Below are 17,669 nucleotides of genomic sequence, written 5' to 3'. Positions count from 1 at the left end.
CACTATGAAATGCGGTTCTTTACCATATTTATTCCATACTCTTTGTCTTTCCTGTTTTGTCTGTGCGTGTGTGTGTGTGTGTGTGTGTGTGTGTGTGTGTGTGCCTTGAGTTTTCGTCTCTTTTTCTTTGACTATCCAGTCTCTGCATCTCTGCATTTTCATTTGTTTGTTTGTTTCTTGCATGGCATTCAGTTTAGTTTCTAGGACACTTTTGAGCCCATTTGAATTTTAGGCTGGACCCACCGAGGCAGTAATGGTTTCTGCTTGTCATAACATATCACAATCTAGTGAGGGTGCAGGGCTAGGAATCTGCAGGTGGAGAGGGATTTGGAAAGTCCCAAAATGTTCATATATATATATATATATATATATATATATATATATATATAAATATATGCCATTATCGCACTTTTCTGCCTGTTTATTTGGAAAGCTATTTCACTTTCTTTAGTGCTGGTTTTCAAAGCGCCTTTTTTGTATCTGTGTGGTATGCCACTAACATGACCCATTTCCACAGGGCTTTTAGTATATTTAGCAAGGCCAAAACAGAATCCCCTCAGTCTCTGCCTCCTTTGTTTGAGATACAAGTTGCAGCTATTTGTAAGGGAGGCCAGCTTCACTGTGCTGGCATGTTCCTGTTTTGCCTGAAGCTGAAGTCTCTTCCTTCAATATGCCTATAATTTCTCTGAATTTGCATGTCTTCCCTCCCTTATAATTTGGTAATTTGGTACCACTGCCATTAACTGAACCTAGATCTGAAAAGGACAAAGGTGCATACCTCATGACAAACCCACACACAGATTACTCACTCACACACACACACAGTGTTGGCAGACTCACAAGCAAGGACACAGAGACTCTACGTGTTTGCACCAGTTGCATACAGTTAGTTAGTTTTGTGTAAGCTGAGCAACCATTAAGACACTTAGATTCATATCAGGAAAAGAAAGTCTCAAACCCATTCTGAATCTAGTTAGTGAGTTAGTATTGTACGGTTAGCTTAGGAATTCAGATCAGTCTTTTTGATTTGTTGACTTTGCTTTATTTTGTTTTCATGATGAAAGCTTTTACCTCATATACAAGATCACTGAATGCAAAAAAAGCATGCTTAACAAATGTATTAGACCACCTGTCATAAAAACAAGGAAACTTTCAACAAAACTTTGTTTGAAACTGTTATTTGTAATCAGATAACAAAATGCCAGCGCACTGGACATCTCTGAGGAGTCAGAAATGAAGCATAACTTTTGACCACTAAAACTAATTTTTTTAGATAACTATAATTTGACATCTTAATCAAAAAATAATCATGAGCTTTACAATTTTTTCTGTTCTTTGCAAAATGCTAATTTTGAAAATGCATGGATAACTATTGGATAAATATTGAATTATTATTATAAACATTAAAAATGTACATTTGATATAAAGAGTTTGTGCATACTGGTGAATTAGCATTACAGAAATCAAAACCATTTTGGTAAATTTCAACACTGTTAACACAGCACAGCTGTGGCATAAATGTTATTATTGGGTGGTGGTCTAATAAATCTGTTAAGCACTATAAAGTGCATGCTGTATAAAATGTCATATACATGTCCTAATGTTCATGTACATGCATGTTATACAGACACTGGATATTATGCAATGGACCATTGTTGAAATATGTGTTTTCTTCTTTCTTTCTCCTTCCTAAATGCAAGCAATATTTGATTTTAAAGAACTGCTTTGAAATTCTTGTGTCTAGAGAAAATCTGCTAGATAAATTAATTGAGGCATATATATATGCATAGTTTCTCTAATATGAACCATGTCTGGCACGATGTAAGAAAGAAATACAGCAAAAGTTTCCCCATAATACAGGCATATAATGTTATTACCAGCTCTATTTTTATATGTTGTTTTATCCTCTTGGTTTTCAGTCTATTGCTCCATATTTACATGACAGTGAACTATATGCACAGTATGTAGTGTTCACGACATGTTATAAAGCACAAATCAGTGAGACAGCAGTAACCCAAATGGCCCAGACATACTGTACATACAGTCCATCTATCTATCAGCACCAGGGATGTAAGGTAAGGAGACATATCTAGGATGAGCCACCATATGACCATGGTGAGGATGAGGAGGACGGAGAAGATGATGAAGATGCAGCCCACCACCACTCTGCGGTACCTGGCTTCCAGGGTTGATGGGTGCCAGGATGATATAGTTATCCCCGTTGGATGCCTTCACTCTAGTTCCTTTCAGAGTGGCAGTGTGAGGATGGTGGAGGTGCCGCGGCTTCGAGTCCAGTTCCTCGGCCGACCCTCCCTGGGCCCCCCACGCCAGGGTCCCCATGCCTACACCGCCGCTATTTCCAGCTTCAGAGCCGTTCACCAGTAGCCTGCGTGCGGCAGTGGCACGGTGGTGGGCTGGGAGTGGCGGCACAGCTGGGGGGGTTTTACTTGTGCCGACATCTGGTACACGTCTACGGGTGGGCGGTGACGGGGCATCATAGTTTGAGGTGGAGGGTTTGTAGGAGGGTCGGTGGATGAGACCCTCAAAACTAGGTTTAGCTGAAGGACCAGTTCGCCACACTACCACTGTGATTTCATTGGCGCTGTTCCTGAAACAAAGCAAAGTAACGATGGTTAAGAAAAGCCAGACAAGTGGAATTTACATGCCTCAATTTGCACGGCAAAATTAATTATATCTATAATATACATTAAAATCAAAAACAAGAACATCTGGATGAAAAGCAACCCTGAAACCACACATTTAATACGCATTAAAACCAGACTCTTTGATACTTACTGCATGTCTGTAAAAAATAAATTCCAATACAGAAATAAACCTACTTTAATTCTTTCTGTTTTTAAAATAAACTGCATCACTGTAGGAATGAGACAGCTCATCGAAAAGAAAACAGAGGATCAAACCCTTAAAAGTTTAACTAAGATTATGCTGTTGAGTGCTGATAAATCACTGACTTCATAACGTGTAATTGCAGAGCTATTCCCACATCGCTTCAGTGTAAATGGATTTCCTTTTGGTTTCTGACAATCTCAGCTTCTGAAATGAAAGCTCTGTAAACACCACAGGCTTAGCTTAGGGGGCCACTTAAACTGCTCTGTAACTCAATTTGGATGCAACAATTATCTCTGAAAACCTCTAAACCTCTCTAATAACTTTCCTAATTGTCATCCTAGAGTTGTGGATATACACATGAAAAGCCTGTTTTTGTTTGTGTTGTTTTTACCTTATAGCATGGGCTAAGTCCACACACTTCCACTGCTCCACTGGCTGACCATTTAGCTGCAGGAGAGTGTCCAGCTGCTGCAGACCAGCCTGATCTGCTGGACCCCCTGTCAAAGTAAAAAGGTGGAAATAAAAAGTTTGCATCATTGCACACTCTCAAGAACCATTAACACACACCAGAGCTGTAGCTTGTATTTTATGTGCAAGTTTGTTTCTTTAGCCTTCATAATGGCAAATCCCTGCAGGGCATAAGCAATAAAATCATGACCACATGTCAAAATGCTTGTTTTGAAAACTTTTCACGCATTATTAGCTTGGGACGCAGCATCTTAATTAAAGACATGACAACTGGGAAGACACTTGCTAACATGGGGGCTTAACTCAAAGGACAGTCAGCCTTGCTATCAACTGCCACACTGTACCGACTGAGCTGAACATGTTATAAAGCACAAATCAGTGAGACAGCAGTAACCCAAATGGCCCAGACATACTGTACATACAGTCCATCTATCTATCAGCACCAGGGATGTAAGGTAGGGAGACATATCTAGGATGAGCCACCATATGACCATGGTGAGGATGAAGAGGATGGAGAAGATGATGAAGATGCAGCCCACCACCACTCTGCGGTACCTGGCTTCCAGGGTTGATGGGTGCCAGGATGATATAGTTATCCCCGTTGGATGCCTTCACTCTAGTTCCTTTCAGAGTGGCAGTGTGAGGATGGTGGAAGTTTATCAACTGCCACACTCTACCGACTGAGCTGGTAATAGTGGTCATTTTCCGAGCCTCCCCACCCCACACACTGATGATGTAACTTCAAATGCATCACATAATTATGAGATACCAAATTAAAAGGGCAATCTGATAGCTTAAGGGGGCATACTAATAGAAAATGTCAGTAGCAGTTGAGTCATCAGCTGACCAGACCTTTGCTTCCCTGCCCTCTTTCCCCACATTTCTTTTCTCTCTCCACGGCGCTATTGAATAAAGGCAAAATGCCAGAAAAGGGGGAGAGATGTCAAACTCAGGTCAATCAATGGGACACAAAGGCAAACAGAGTATTTATACAGCAAATGTAAAATGGAACAGAGGAAAACGCCAAGCCATTTCTGACTCAAGAAGGCCCCTGTTTTGACATATACAATTTATAGTATGTTGTTTAGCACTACACTATTTTGGCATATCCTCATGTTATACAAATACTATTAAAAACAGAAATCTGTCATTGGCAGTCAGCGAAAAAAAACATGGAAAAACCTCAGATTCCAATGTTGAATCAAACCCGTCCATCAAAAATCTAAAAGGCAGGCTCACAGAAAAGTGCAGCGCTGTTTTGTCATGTTTCCGAGTATTTAAAGACCCACAGTTTGAACAATGGATCCTTCAGGAACAGTTGGGTTTCGTGTATCTAACAACGTGCGTGTAAAACTTGCCTGGATCAACAGCCTGTACCCTCACAGGAGAATCCGAGCAGATGGTGAATCCGTATCCATCCTTTCCTCGAAGGATGGTCACCTGCAGAAAACACGCGCACACACAGACATGAGCATTTTGTTATGCGGTGATAGGAAATCACTCTCTCCCCTGCTACCTGAGAAATGAAAAGTAGCACGTTAGCAAAATGATCAACTTCCTTCCTCACTACGGGACAATTGGATTTATGATTTGTATTCTGCTTCTACTTCCTGCTAAAACTGTCTTGACAGCAGATTCCCATTGAAGCCAATTAGCTGAGTTAGTGGGAAAAACAACTGTTGAGATAAAAAGATTCTTTGTCCATTAGCTGTGGGAAAGGGGAAAAAACAGTCAGACTGCCAATTAACTTAACATTTAGCCAGATTTTATATACGCAGTGTACAGAGGCAGCTGATAAAGACTTTAATTTCCCCCCCCATTAATGTAAAAAGTTTTATATTACCAAAATAGGTCCAAAAAAGTCAATACAACAGGAAGTTCATGAATAATCACTACAACCTATTTCATATCGAGTTCGATTTAACCTTTGATCCTTTGATGGTGCTGGTAAGAACTGTGTTGTGCTCTTTAGCTATTTGTAGGGTTTTAATTCTGCAAATGAATAAATAAACATGAACATTTCAAATAATCGATACGAAGTGATTTTACTGGAATATGATGTCCAATCAGGTTTGCAGAGTGGAGTAGAGAGGCCCAATATTTGTCCATTGAAAAGTATCACATACGCACACAGACACAAATGCTGATGGATCTTTCACATTGTCTGTCTGTCTCTTGTGTTGCCAAACATTCAAATACCTGCACCCGAAAGCTTGAGCCAAAGTCAACAAAGTTCCATCCAAAACATCTCACTTTCCATGTCATTTGCTGAAAACCGGGGGGCCCAAAACACACAGACATCCCCGCTCGCTCGCCCTTTCTTTCTTTTTTTTATTCCTACAGCAGAGCAAACATGTACATGCTCCTAAATTACAAAGTCTGCCCATGAGCGAGATGCAGCAACTTGAAGAAATACACTGATTATTCAGGGGCCCGAAGCTCGGCACGACCCTGAAATGTCGACTACCATTGCAGTTTCTTATAGTCCACCGATTTTATGCCTCGTGTCACCATATTCCTTTAACCTTGAGTCACTTTAATCTGTCCCCTCCAAAAATACACTGCTACAAAAAAGACTTTCATGCCACAGACAAATACGGCGGACTTTGTGGCTGCCCTAAAAAGAAAAAAAAAGCAAATGTGACTGAGACACAGTTTTGTACATGTGTCACTAATGTGCCAAACATTCAGTCTTATAGTTGTTGTCCTTCCTCAGTAACTGAAAAATACAAAACACTCCCCTTTGGAGCATCCATAAACTATGTAACTGGGATTAGGAGAAGGTGAATATGTCAGTGCAACCTACAAAAAACACTGACACATTTAAACTGGTGGACTAATGACTCCATATCTTCACTGGCGACTGTGACAACAGTTAACATAAGTTCTTAAACTAAACTTAATTCAGTGCTTTGTGTGTGTAGGTCTATATTTTTGTAGGAAGACAGCAATCAAATTAAATCAAATTCAATGAAAATCAGTTAAAAACTGAAAAAGAAACCATCTCTCTTCACCTAAACCAGGATTTGTTTTGTTTTGTTTTTTACAAAAACACTATGAAAGGGGATAAAACTGATCATAAACTAAGCTGATTGAAAAGTGAAAAGGAGGGCAGAGGAGACCGAACAACGACAAAAAGAGGAACAGCTGGTCTGAAGTAAAGCATTTCTCTGGAATTTAAGACAAACAACAAACCACCAATAAACACTTTGAAAGAGCAGAAACCGAATACGTGACAGAAATCTGAGAAAAGCAAAGAATGGGACTGACAATGGAGAGAAGTGCGGCACAGACTGCCAGTCTGCTGTCTCATCTATCCGTTTCTATCTCTTCCTTGTTCAGATACTTGTCCTTTTTAAGCGAGCTCTCAGAGCTGCCTAATTTGGATTGATTCATCCAGAATCCATAGCCTTTACAGCGTTAATTAAATTTGTAAGCATAGCTGAGTCCAATCACTTGGACTACCTCTGGTCTGTTTTAGAAAGCAGTCTGATGTCCTTTTTTTCACTTCTAAATGAAATCAGGAGGATTATTTTTAGAAAAGAGGAGCCTGGAAATAATCCATCAATGATTTTTCATATTTCGCTCCATCAATCACAAGACGTATTAGTGAGATAAATGAAGAAAAATGAATGGGACATGCTGCCAGCATGCATTAAATATTTCAATTGTATAAGCAGGGCTCTACTGATGAATTAATAACTCAATCATAATGAGTAAGGACTAGAATAAAAAATAGGATTTTAAGTTAGTTGTAACAAACTTAAATGAACCCAGCAGAAGAGTGCTCATGCATGTGCTTTTCTTTTTTTTCACTCATCCTTGCGTGACCCACAATCACCATCAATATAGATCTCCATCTGATGATAACACAACTTTTGTTTCTCATTTCATTATTTTTAATGAAAATGAACATCAACTTTGTCCTTTCAAAAGCCTTTTTTTCCCAACTTCTTGTCTTTTTATTGTTTTCAAACAGGTGTGAATGATTCAAATCATTTGCAAAGTTTTATTACTAGCCCCTTTATTTTACAGCCCTAACATTTAGTTGGAAACAGTTTTGTATAACACATCTTGTTTACTTCCAACAGTGCAGGAGAAGGGGTAAGTAAATAAAACTTACCAATCACATACGGCTGGACACTGTTATCTGGGTCAGTATGTTCACTGACTAAAGAAAGCAAAACGCACCCACACCCTTATCTGACTAACGTCTCGCTGAATTTTCATCATGTAAATTCGGACTGAAAATTAACTTCCAGTCGTTATTCTTTTAGTCTCGTTAGACACTAAATGCAGAAATCTGATTAGTCTTTATTTGGAGTCATTAACATTATATTCTTATATTCTCAGATCTGATTGACTAATTTTGATCTGTATGTTAAATTTGTACCAAAAAGTGTCAGTTCATGTTGTTCTAAATATGTGTCTCCTGGGTCTCTTACCTCAAGAAAAACAACCCCCCCCCCCCCCCCCCCCCCACCTCCCGCCCACCCCCACATCACCATACCGCCTGCATTTGCTCGCAGGCAGTTATTCTTCTGCTGGCATGTAGCTGGAAGTGCATTTTCTTTTTTTTTATCAGGGTTCAGTAGCGTGCAAACAAGGATGTTTCCACTTCAATATTTTATATTCTGCTTCTGTGTTAGAAAAATCAAAAACTATCTACGCTGCTGGAGTGTTATAATTCTGGGAACTTTATTCATCTGTTGCAGATAAATTATGAAAGCGCTGTTGCAAGATCAGAACGATTAAAACTGTTAACTCGTGTTTCACTCGCACACACAGGTTGCAACCGTGCAGCTAAAGCACTCCCCATTCCCACTCCCTCTTCCACCACCACCTTCCCTTTCTCTCACTTCTGTAACTTGAACTCAGACACACCTGAGGCAGCCTACATCCGATGCACAGGTGACACAGCCCATGGATGGTGTGTATTACACCACCTCCTCTTCCTCCTCCCTCTCCTGTGTTCAAGTCCGCAGCCAATACACACACACTACGACGGTGACTCTCCACCTGGCCAGCACTCCTGCAGCCCGAGTATCGCCAAAGTTTCCTTTGTGCCGCTGAGCTTGTTCTCCTGGGGCTTTGCTCCGATGGCTGGGTGGACTTTAGGGTGTTATGGATCATCTTGGCGGTGACAGCTGCCCAGGCAGAGGCTGTAGGGAATTTAGTATTGAAGTGTGCCCAGGTGACAGTCCAGTTGAGGTGGCTTTAGGTGGCAAGAGTGTCCCTCACCTTGCTGGGTAACAAACAGGAATCTGTGGAAGAGAAATGCTCCTTGGATACTTCGGGCGTTCACGCTGCACCAGCTTTGCCGTAAAAGAGTCTCAGTTTCCCCGTCCTCTTTGCAAAAACACTGCCACTGACCTCCAAACTCAAAATGTATTCTTATTCTGACTCCAGTCATCAGTGCAGAATCATCTTTTTTTGCCTCTCTTTGTACCTACAATTTCATGCCAACCTCAGCTTCATGTGTTTGACTTCCCTTTCTTACTCAAAACCTTCCTCTTTTCATCTCGCTTCTTTCTTCTTCCATTTGTTGTATCCTGCACCACGCGGCCCAGCTCCTCGCCCTGTGGCCTGAACAGCAGAAGTTGCAGCAGTGCCTGAGATCAGCTGTGTGAGTGTGTGACGGCGTCATGTAGGCGAGACTGGCGCTGGCTCAGCCCGCTCAGGCCACACTGTAGCTCCTGGCAGGGGCGCTCATGGGAACTCTTCAACGGCAGAAGAATAGGAGGAAGTGCCTCCCACCGCCACCCCCCTCCGCACACATACACACATGCACTTATGCATACCTCGCCACCCTGCTGCTTGAACAGCTTTGTGTGTCTGCCCCCGATAAGGCCAGTTTGTTTCCTGAGTCGACACTGTGAGGCTGTGAAAGGTGCTATAGAGCTGTCCCTTGTAAATACTGTATATACTCTGCAGTGACTAATGCAGGCAGCGCGAGTGAGACATGTATGAATAAGACCGTGAAAGGCAGGACTTTTAATAGGCCGGGCCTGAGCCTGCAGTTGTTGCAGAGTTAAACTCGGACCACATGTGGACTGTAAACGGAAACGTGTCTGATTGCTCTCCACTTTTGCGTGTTACCAATTTTAATGACCTCATTTCCCGGCAAAACACACAAAATACAACGACAGCACTGTTGTTTAGGGACAAGCTTCACTCTCGCGCCTCAATCAAACTTCGCACCTCATCGGACTCTTTCCACCGTACTTTTTTTTTTCCCATACTCCCCAACCTCCGTCCAGACATTCTGCTTGTTTGTTATGTTTTCGACTTCCACATTTCCTCTGCTTTTCCTTTCAGTCGCTCCCCACTCGGCTCCAAGCACACGGTACGGAAATTCGCAGGTCTGAGAATTCCGAACAATCTCCCCTCCTGCTCCAGCTATCCAAGCTTTGCTTCTGTTTTTGTTTTAAATATCCGTATATCTGGGAGAGAGGTGGTCATCTGCAAAATAACAACAACAAATGGCTCAATAGCAGCGGAGGGAAAAAACCTGTTAAATCACGACTTTGACAAAGGCTGTCTAACCCTTTACAGCCCCTTTAATTCCCAGCTTGCTGCTTTTTCTTTTTAATCGTCTGAATATCTGGCTCGAGGAAAGAAACACGGACAGAAAACGAGCGGGGTGAAAGAGGAGTGCTGCTGCATTAGTCTGTACAGTGTTAATAAAGTGGCAGAAAAGGCCATTGTTTTAAGATCCCTTCATGCCAATAGTGATGGCAGCTTTTCCCTGTTTGCCTTTTGAAAAGGGCGAGGGTTACCCGTCAAGCACACAAAAACACTTTCTCTTTCTTTCACGCTGCGCTGTTCACCTCTAAATAGGCAGAAGGACGGATTAGAGGGACAGAAGAAAAGGAAAGAAGAAAGCCGGTCTTAGCGAGAGGAGTGAAAGAAAAGTTTGAAAAGCTTGTCTCGGAGCCAGACAAGGCCAATCTGGTTTTTTTAGTAGTGTGGGATCTCTCTCCCTCCTTCTGCCTCTCTCTTTCTGACCTGAATAAACAGCTATCAAAGGAAGAGACGTCTTCTGAGCCAGTGAACACACGATGGGTCTAAGACCGAGTTCAAGGTCACAGCTCGAGTTGCATTTAAAATTCAAACAGTGGAAGTTTGGCATGCAGAGTCATAGGTGCAACTATAGTTACAACATTTTGAGGGTGACACTGTGCATAATATGAGATATAAAGAGCAAGTCAACCCTGAATGCAGCAGGCCAATGAACTTCAAATTGTTTATTTACTGTATGTTTAGGGGAGAAACTACACAGGAACAAGGTAAAAACTTTCAAGTAGCTAGTGCAGATGCCATCATAAAACTTCCCCAGCAGCTTATTTACATTATGACAACGCATTTTTAAAATAAAGCACATACAGTATATTTATGCAGTAAATGTGCAGTGCATTATGGATGTTTTCTTTCCACTAGTCTGAAAACCAGATCTCAAAACTAACAAAAACATGTTTTTCTCTGCAGTGCACCACCTTAAATCAATCAGTTACTCACATCATCTGTTTGAACTGTAAAGTCAAAGAACAATTGCAGATATATATGTCTCACACGAGACTACATGATGGGACTACATGAAATCTGTGGAAGACTGCTCTGCTCATCAGAAGCAATTTTAGGAGTTGAGGCTCGGACAGTTTGCTCTTCCCCCTGAAACATAGCAGGACAGGGTTGCTTCTTTCAGATTAACAGAAGTTGGAAAGTATAGGAAAGAACAACGATAAGCTTTTGTACGCTCAGCACCTTGCGGAGAAGAGAGGAAGGTTAAGAGCAGCCAAGTCCCAAAATACTCACAAAAGAATATTTCCTGGCAATGAATCCAGCCATTCTTCTTTTTTTTTTTCAAAGACACAATCCAAAAGAAGAAAAAAATAAACTCTTTCTCATCTATTCAGCTAACCTCACCCTTCCTGCCCATCCTTTGCAACAGACAAAAGTGTCAGACCCATTTGCACAGAGACGGTTTAAAAGCTAATGGTAGCTGACAAGCAAATTGATGTGAGGGGACATGTTGTCCAGGGCTCAACTATTGTTAATATTCATGAACTGTGCTCACTGTCATTGCCATGAGCCTTTTTTTTTAAAACCAGTAAACATAACTGGTAAATGCTGACATGGCACCTCTGTTTCATGTCAAGTCTTAAATCTGTGCTTCAGATGATCATTTTTAGAAAGTGAGAAAACAAAGAAAACTCCAGAAAGTTTGAGTTTGCAGCAGCTGCTGCACAGATCCGGCATTATAAGTCCAATCATGAACTCTACAACTCTACAACCTACAATCCAGGCTTAGCTCAGCACTGAGATTGTCCTCATCAAGATCACTAACAAATTCCCCAGTGCAAAAGATGCTGGCCTTTTCAACCCATCTACTGCCTTTGATATTGTATGCTGCAGTGTTCTGCTCACCCACTTTACCCAATGCATGTTTGTGGCACTGCCCTCTCCAGGTTCCAATCATACCTCTCAAAGGAAAGCAGTTAATTACTATCAGTAAGCCCCACTAGCTTCTCTGTCCCAAGGCATTCTCCACTGCTCACATCAACACATCAATCTGAATGCCTCCACCTCCACAACACCTCTTGTCTCTGGGTTTCATTTTCTAATCCTCTTGCTAAAAACGCTCAAGCATGCATTTCTCTTTCCACCCCTGAACTTCTGTAATAAAGTGCTGTTTCCTACTGAGTTCTTGAGAGGCACATGTCTATCACACTCCTCTACAAGACTCTCCACCTCACCTGCAAGCCCTTCCACCGTCTTGTACCTCAGCATCGCTCTTGCCTCCTAACCCTCCTATCCTCAGACACAGGAGAGGTGCCCGTTTCCCTCCACAGGCTGCAGCCACACTCCAATTCATTGCAAAACTCTGCAAACTAACATCCAAAACATGAAATCCTGGGACAATTTAAGACGTTACTCAAACCCCACCTTGCATCCTCAGTGGGTTTTGTTCTAGCTCATTAGGCTTGATTATTTTCCTGTGTTTTTTTCCCCCAGCACATTTGTTTCTAATGTGCTGGTTTGTGTTTTATATAACAGCTTTTACTCTACATTACTGCCATTAAGTGCCCACAAAATCTTGAAAGGCATCTTTATAAAGTAACCATAAAAAGGAACTATTACATTTATTATGTGACCATTATTATTATGGTGGCGGTCCTTGCTTTCTTATAAGCTATAGTTTAATTTTACTTCAGTACAATCTGACAGGTAAACTAAACCCTCACCCTAACTTTACAAAAAATTGGTAACTCAAAATGTCAGATTTCAAAAGATCAATTGCTTTCGTTTTCCATTTAAGCCATTGCAAGAGAATTTTCTGATTTTGTTTTTAAGAGAACATCAACATTTTCTCTAAATATCACACAAATCAAATGCTGCAGTCACCACAACATGCCCTTCCTATGATTATTAATCCTAAATGCCAACAACACTTTCTTAAAAAGCAGCACCAGCATTTCGGAATAAATTACAGGGACATTCGGCTCGCACATTGCAACACACATTATGAAACACAGTTTATCTTCCAAACATGTTAACTAACTTAATTTATTAATTAACTAAATGCACAAGAACCACAATACGTGAGAAGAAATTGTGTATTCAATGGATGGAAAATGCTCTTAAATAGCCATGTGCTTTTTCATTGCTGTGGTACATTCCTTTGTGTATATCAAGTATTATCTTCACCAACATCTCTATCAACATTGCCAAAGTCTTTTAATGAGTCCTGTGTGAATCGCTGAAGGTATTCATGTGCAAGGCCATTACCAAACACTGAAAAATGTTTGAGTTGGTGAAGAGAAGGCAGTTAATGATACCACAGACCTCTTTGTTTAGTAGGGGACAGGGGCGAAAGAGAGGAGAAGGATGCAGAGGAGGATACCACAGTGAGGGAGGAAATTAGCGGTGGTCTGGAATGGAGCAGGGACATGGCAACGAAAATAGAGAAAGCGAGTACAAAAAAAAATAAAAAAGGAGAAACTCTAAAAGGGTTTTCCATTCTCCCCTAATTTAGTCTGTGAATGTGCTTTCCCCCCTCCCTTAAGTCTCCCCTGAGACTGTCCCACACAAACCGCACAATCATATGTTACTCTGATTCACCCGGAGATAAAGAGGAAGAGGGAAAACAAGAATGAAGGAGGGAGGAGATGAGAAGGGAAGACGAAAGGACCTTTTACACATGCAGATGCCACAATGCCCTCGATGACCTTAAAAGCGACTCTTCCAGCAGTGTAGGAAATGTAATGTATTTGTACGTTTTGTTTGCATATGTGGAAAACAAGAAGATATAGAGAAGTACTTTTTAACCTAAATGATAGAAGGAAAGCATGTGAAAGGTGAAACTAAAGTTACCTCCTCTGTCTAATCCCGTGCAATCACTCTGATTCTCTACATAATGCCATATGACCACTGCTTTTCACAAAGCTGGCATCCCAGAGTGTTTCTAAAGCAACAAGGATACATTTTAAGTGTCATACTGATCTGCTGAATAGGTCTGAGGGGCTTTGTCCACTAAAGCATTTTTTGCCAAGTGAAAACGCCAGACGTTCTTCTGAAAACATCCAGCTGGGAGCGCTTGAGAGCGCTTTAGGGGGACAGCGTTTTTTGTGGGGGTGGGGATTCAGCTTAGCGCTTTAGTTTCCACGAAACGGAATATTCACAAAAGTAATGTGAAGCAAGTACCTGACTCCAGCTGACTGTTGGTTAACTCATAGATCCCGGGTCAACAAAACGTGACTCCAAGAACTGTTTCCCTCTGAGCAAGGTGTTCATTTGGGGATGTCAGGTAAAGACAGGGCGACAGTAAAAGTCCTCCAGTGTTTTTAAGTAGCCAGTGAGATATTAGTCCCGCACCTTCTCTACTGTGGCCTGATGGCTAAGTAAATAACAACTGAGCATTTTACCCAAAGTTTAATTTGTGGCAAACTGAAAAAGCGTCCAGTTTGGAAGAAGACGGTTAAAAAAACAGCCCTCAGCCATTGCAAAGTGCGGTGGGGGGAAAAGAATTTATTGGACGCAGCCTCAAACTGTCAAAATAACTACAACGTTATTGATTTTTTTTATTCACTACATGCAGTTTCTTGATACCATCAAGATCAACCAATAGGAGTCCCCTTTTACCTGATGTAATTTAATAAATCTCAGAGAAATTAACTTTATAAAATGATTTGGTCTAAAAAACTTGATTGTGGTTTGAGAAACTGTCTTAACAGGCACAGGGGGAACTTCCACTCAGGATATTCAGGGTGTCTGGAAAGTGGAAAAACATCCCTCTTTTATGCCAAGTGTAGGGTTTAAAATCTGATTTTTGTTAGCAGCACATGGTTTCTGGTTGGGCTTTCAGTACAACTGGTCAGTTGCATTTAAGCAGGCTTACAGGTTGTATGCAGGCAAACAGTGTGTTTATAGAGCAAATGATGGAATGTATTTTGGGCCAGGGTTGAATGATAGCTTAGCTTTCTTCTTTTTTATCTGCATCCACAAAATGACCCATACAGAGAACCAGAAGTCTTGGCCTTCGAGTCGAAGCCATCATATGTAAGCCAACGGCAGCTAAAGACTCAAGTGAAAAATCTGAGATAAGATCAGGTGGACAAACAAAACAACAAAATATTGAATTTCAACTTAACAGTTTGTTTACTTTGTCCAACCACAAATTAACACTGACATTTATTAATCTTGACCAATCCTCCCTAAACCACAAACAAGCACTTTTTATTGTAGCCGAACAAAATAACTCATCTAACAACCGAAAAGTATTTAACGCAAATCAGTGTTTCCCTAAAACTAACCTGCCTGCCTACTTAATTATTTACCACAATCAATGAGTCATAAAATTAATTAATACTATCTCTCATTCATTCCACTGCCAAAATAGTCACTATTAATTGTTTTATTTTTTCAAAGTTTTTGTCTGCTAAACAGTCGGTGACCAACTAAGGACTTTTTCTTACAATAGGCTTCTGTGCCTCGTATGCATGTTTTGTTACACTACTACTTAGGCTCAGGTACTGTGGGGTTTTCTGATGACATGCAGCGTATTGTACATTTGTACTAAAAGACTGATAATATCCTTACGTTCTTCAGTCTTGTTTTTTTTTTTAAATTTTCGTGTAGTCTGCTCCATACATTAAAAAAATACAAGTAACTATCTCCAACAAGCACCTGCATTACCATTACAGGATGCATTCTGGAAGATGCTTGTAGCAAAGCAATTTTATGTCTTATTTATTTGCTGCATAATTGCTATAATTTGGGATAAAACATCACCAGCACCATCTCTGATGTGACACAGGACGGTCAAATGAGTCACAGCATAAACGAAGAGCCAACCAGGGGCTTCCACTGGCAGCAGTAAAGTAAGATTATTTATATATTTATTTTTAAACATAATAACCACTTTTCACATTTATTGAGCAAATTTTAAAAGCTGACTTTTTGGGGGGTCAGCATTGATTCATCAGAGATCTTAATTTTAATCTGTAAGCTAATGTAAAAATTACACACTGGATGCAGTGTAAACCAGTTTCAACATGATAAATATGTTCCATTGCTTTCTGACATTGTGAGGATAAAAAAAATAAGCTTATTGTAATGGACTGTGATAGACATTATTTGATCAAGATGCCTTTCAGAAAATGAACGAATGGAAACTTAACTTGTATTCAAAAAGCTCTTAGGTTTCAGTTTCTTAGGAACAGAGTTCTTTGGGTGGCCGTGTGTCGGTGCTAGCTTAGATTGTCCATTAACCACACGGTTGGAGGTTTAATTCCTTGGCTGTCCATGTGTGAAAGTACCCATGGGCAAGACACTGAATGCTTCTAGTGGTAACCAAGATGCTTGTTGTGTAGCTCTACCACCAATCATGCATGTGAATGAGTAACTGAGGAACTTTTTACACATAGTTAGGTTTGCAGAATTTAACTAAGGATTAAAACTGTAGCACTAAAAAATGCTACATACAGTTAAGTGCCGACAGGTGTATTATTTTTCTTTGACAGACACCTGATAATGATAGTTGCGTTATCTGACAGCAGCTTTAAACCCAAGGACTATGCATATGCCATGTCTTAATGACACTGATGTAATGATAGCTTAAATAAAAGCATCCCTTCTAGTAGCTACAATGTTAGTAACTCTTTTGTGCTAGCTTGCTCAGGTCAAGGAGCACGTAGCATAGGTTGCAGCCAAGCAGTGAAAATATTCATTCAAAAAAGTTCCCAGTAGAGCTGGCAAGAGACCGCGAACATCTTACATTATTATACCTTCCTACTGAAGGTTACCACTGGACAGTGCAAAGAAGCTTCTGCCAAAACCACATGCCACATGCAAAACCATCAGGGAGGCAGCTCATGGAGCACAAGGCCAAGAACAAAGCAGTTAGCATTCCAAATAGGGTAAAAACAGGAAATACTCAATTGATTGAAAACGCCATTTGTGTGTCCCTCAGGAGTCCCAACTGTGCTTTAATCAAATAAACCCCTCAGGTCTTAGCGTGGAGGTTTTTCTTTTCATGTTGCTTTTCTTCTTCCTTGTTGCCACTTCAAATGGATAAAAGCATCCTCACTCCCTCTCCAGCAACTTTGAGGACGCTTGAACTCATTCATTTTTAATACTACATGGCAAGAATGTGGAAATAGAGAAAACTAACTACAAAAAAAAGACGTAGAACTGGAAATGCACAACGTGAAGGTCAAGAGAGGCAACGTAGAAGGGATTTGTGCTCTCCAAGAACAGTTAAGAAAAAGTGACTTCTCATCTGACTGCACAATTCCTTCTTTTGCCTTTGTAATGACAAACAATCGCACCGCTCCACAAGTGAGTCACATGGAAGCGAGCCTTTTGACGAACATTGTCTTTCAAGAAATGACATCTCGCTTCACTCACCCCTCAAAGCTTAAGCGAATGATTCAATTAGTTGCTATGGTTTCTCAGAATGTGCAACGTGGAATTTCATGCAGTAAATTTCCCTTACTGCAGGCATGTTTATGCATGATGACTTCAGTGGATGTGGTGTAATGTCACGGGTCAACTACTTTGTGTACATTTAACAGGCCTATCCATTGCACACAGACGTGGAAAGCCAGTAAATAAAAGCACACAAGGACACACGCAGCTGCTGAAAATGAAGGACCCCAAAAGTTGTGCACCTGTATGGAGAAACTTCCAACATAAAGTGACAGCAACGGCATCTTTTAAACATGTATATGGACACACATGTATATGCACTGCAAATGCTATTAAAGTTCCAGAGTGTTTCTGATGCAGTTCACTCACACCCAAACACAGAGCAGAAACAAATGTAAACACAAGTAAGCTTTACACACACA

At 40.8% G+C, this 17,669-nt stretch overlaps 1 protein-coding gene across 3 annotated transcripts in view; it reads right to left on the bottom strand.

Moving 5' to 3' along the window:
• Positions 1-17,669, bottom strand: part of rgs3a (regulator of G protein signaling 3a) — a 121,529-nt gene that overhangs the window by 88,393 nt on the left and 15,467 nt on the right. For 2 of the 3 annotated variants that reach the window (XM_006788973.3, XM_006788972.3), the window contains 3 exons: positions 4,677-4,758; positions 3,242-3,347; positions 2,176-2,608 (listed from right to left, as the gene is read on the bottom strand). In XM_006788973.3, the coding sequence (XP_006789036.1) occupies positions 2,176-2,608; positions 3,242-3,347; positions 4,677-4,758 (621 nt within the window). Of the gene's footprint in view, positions 1-2,175; positions 2,609-3,241; positions 3,348-4,676; positions 4,759-8,202; positions 8,980-17,669 lie in introns of those variants that run through there. The other variant, XM_006788971.3, reaches the window with a different exon arrangement.

Source organism: Neolamprologus brichardi, chromosome 7 (assembly GCF_056152115.1).
Source record: "Neolamprologus brichardi isolate AB-2024 chromosome 7, ASM5615211v1, whole genome shotgun sequence".
Classification (NCBI taxonomy): Eukaryota; Metazoa; Chordata; class Actinopteri; order Cichliformes; family Cichlidae; genus Neolamprologus; species Neolamprologus brichardi.
This window is presented reverse-complemented; position numbering and strand designations above follow the sequence as displayed.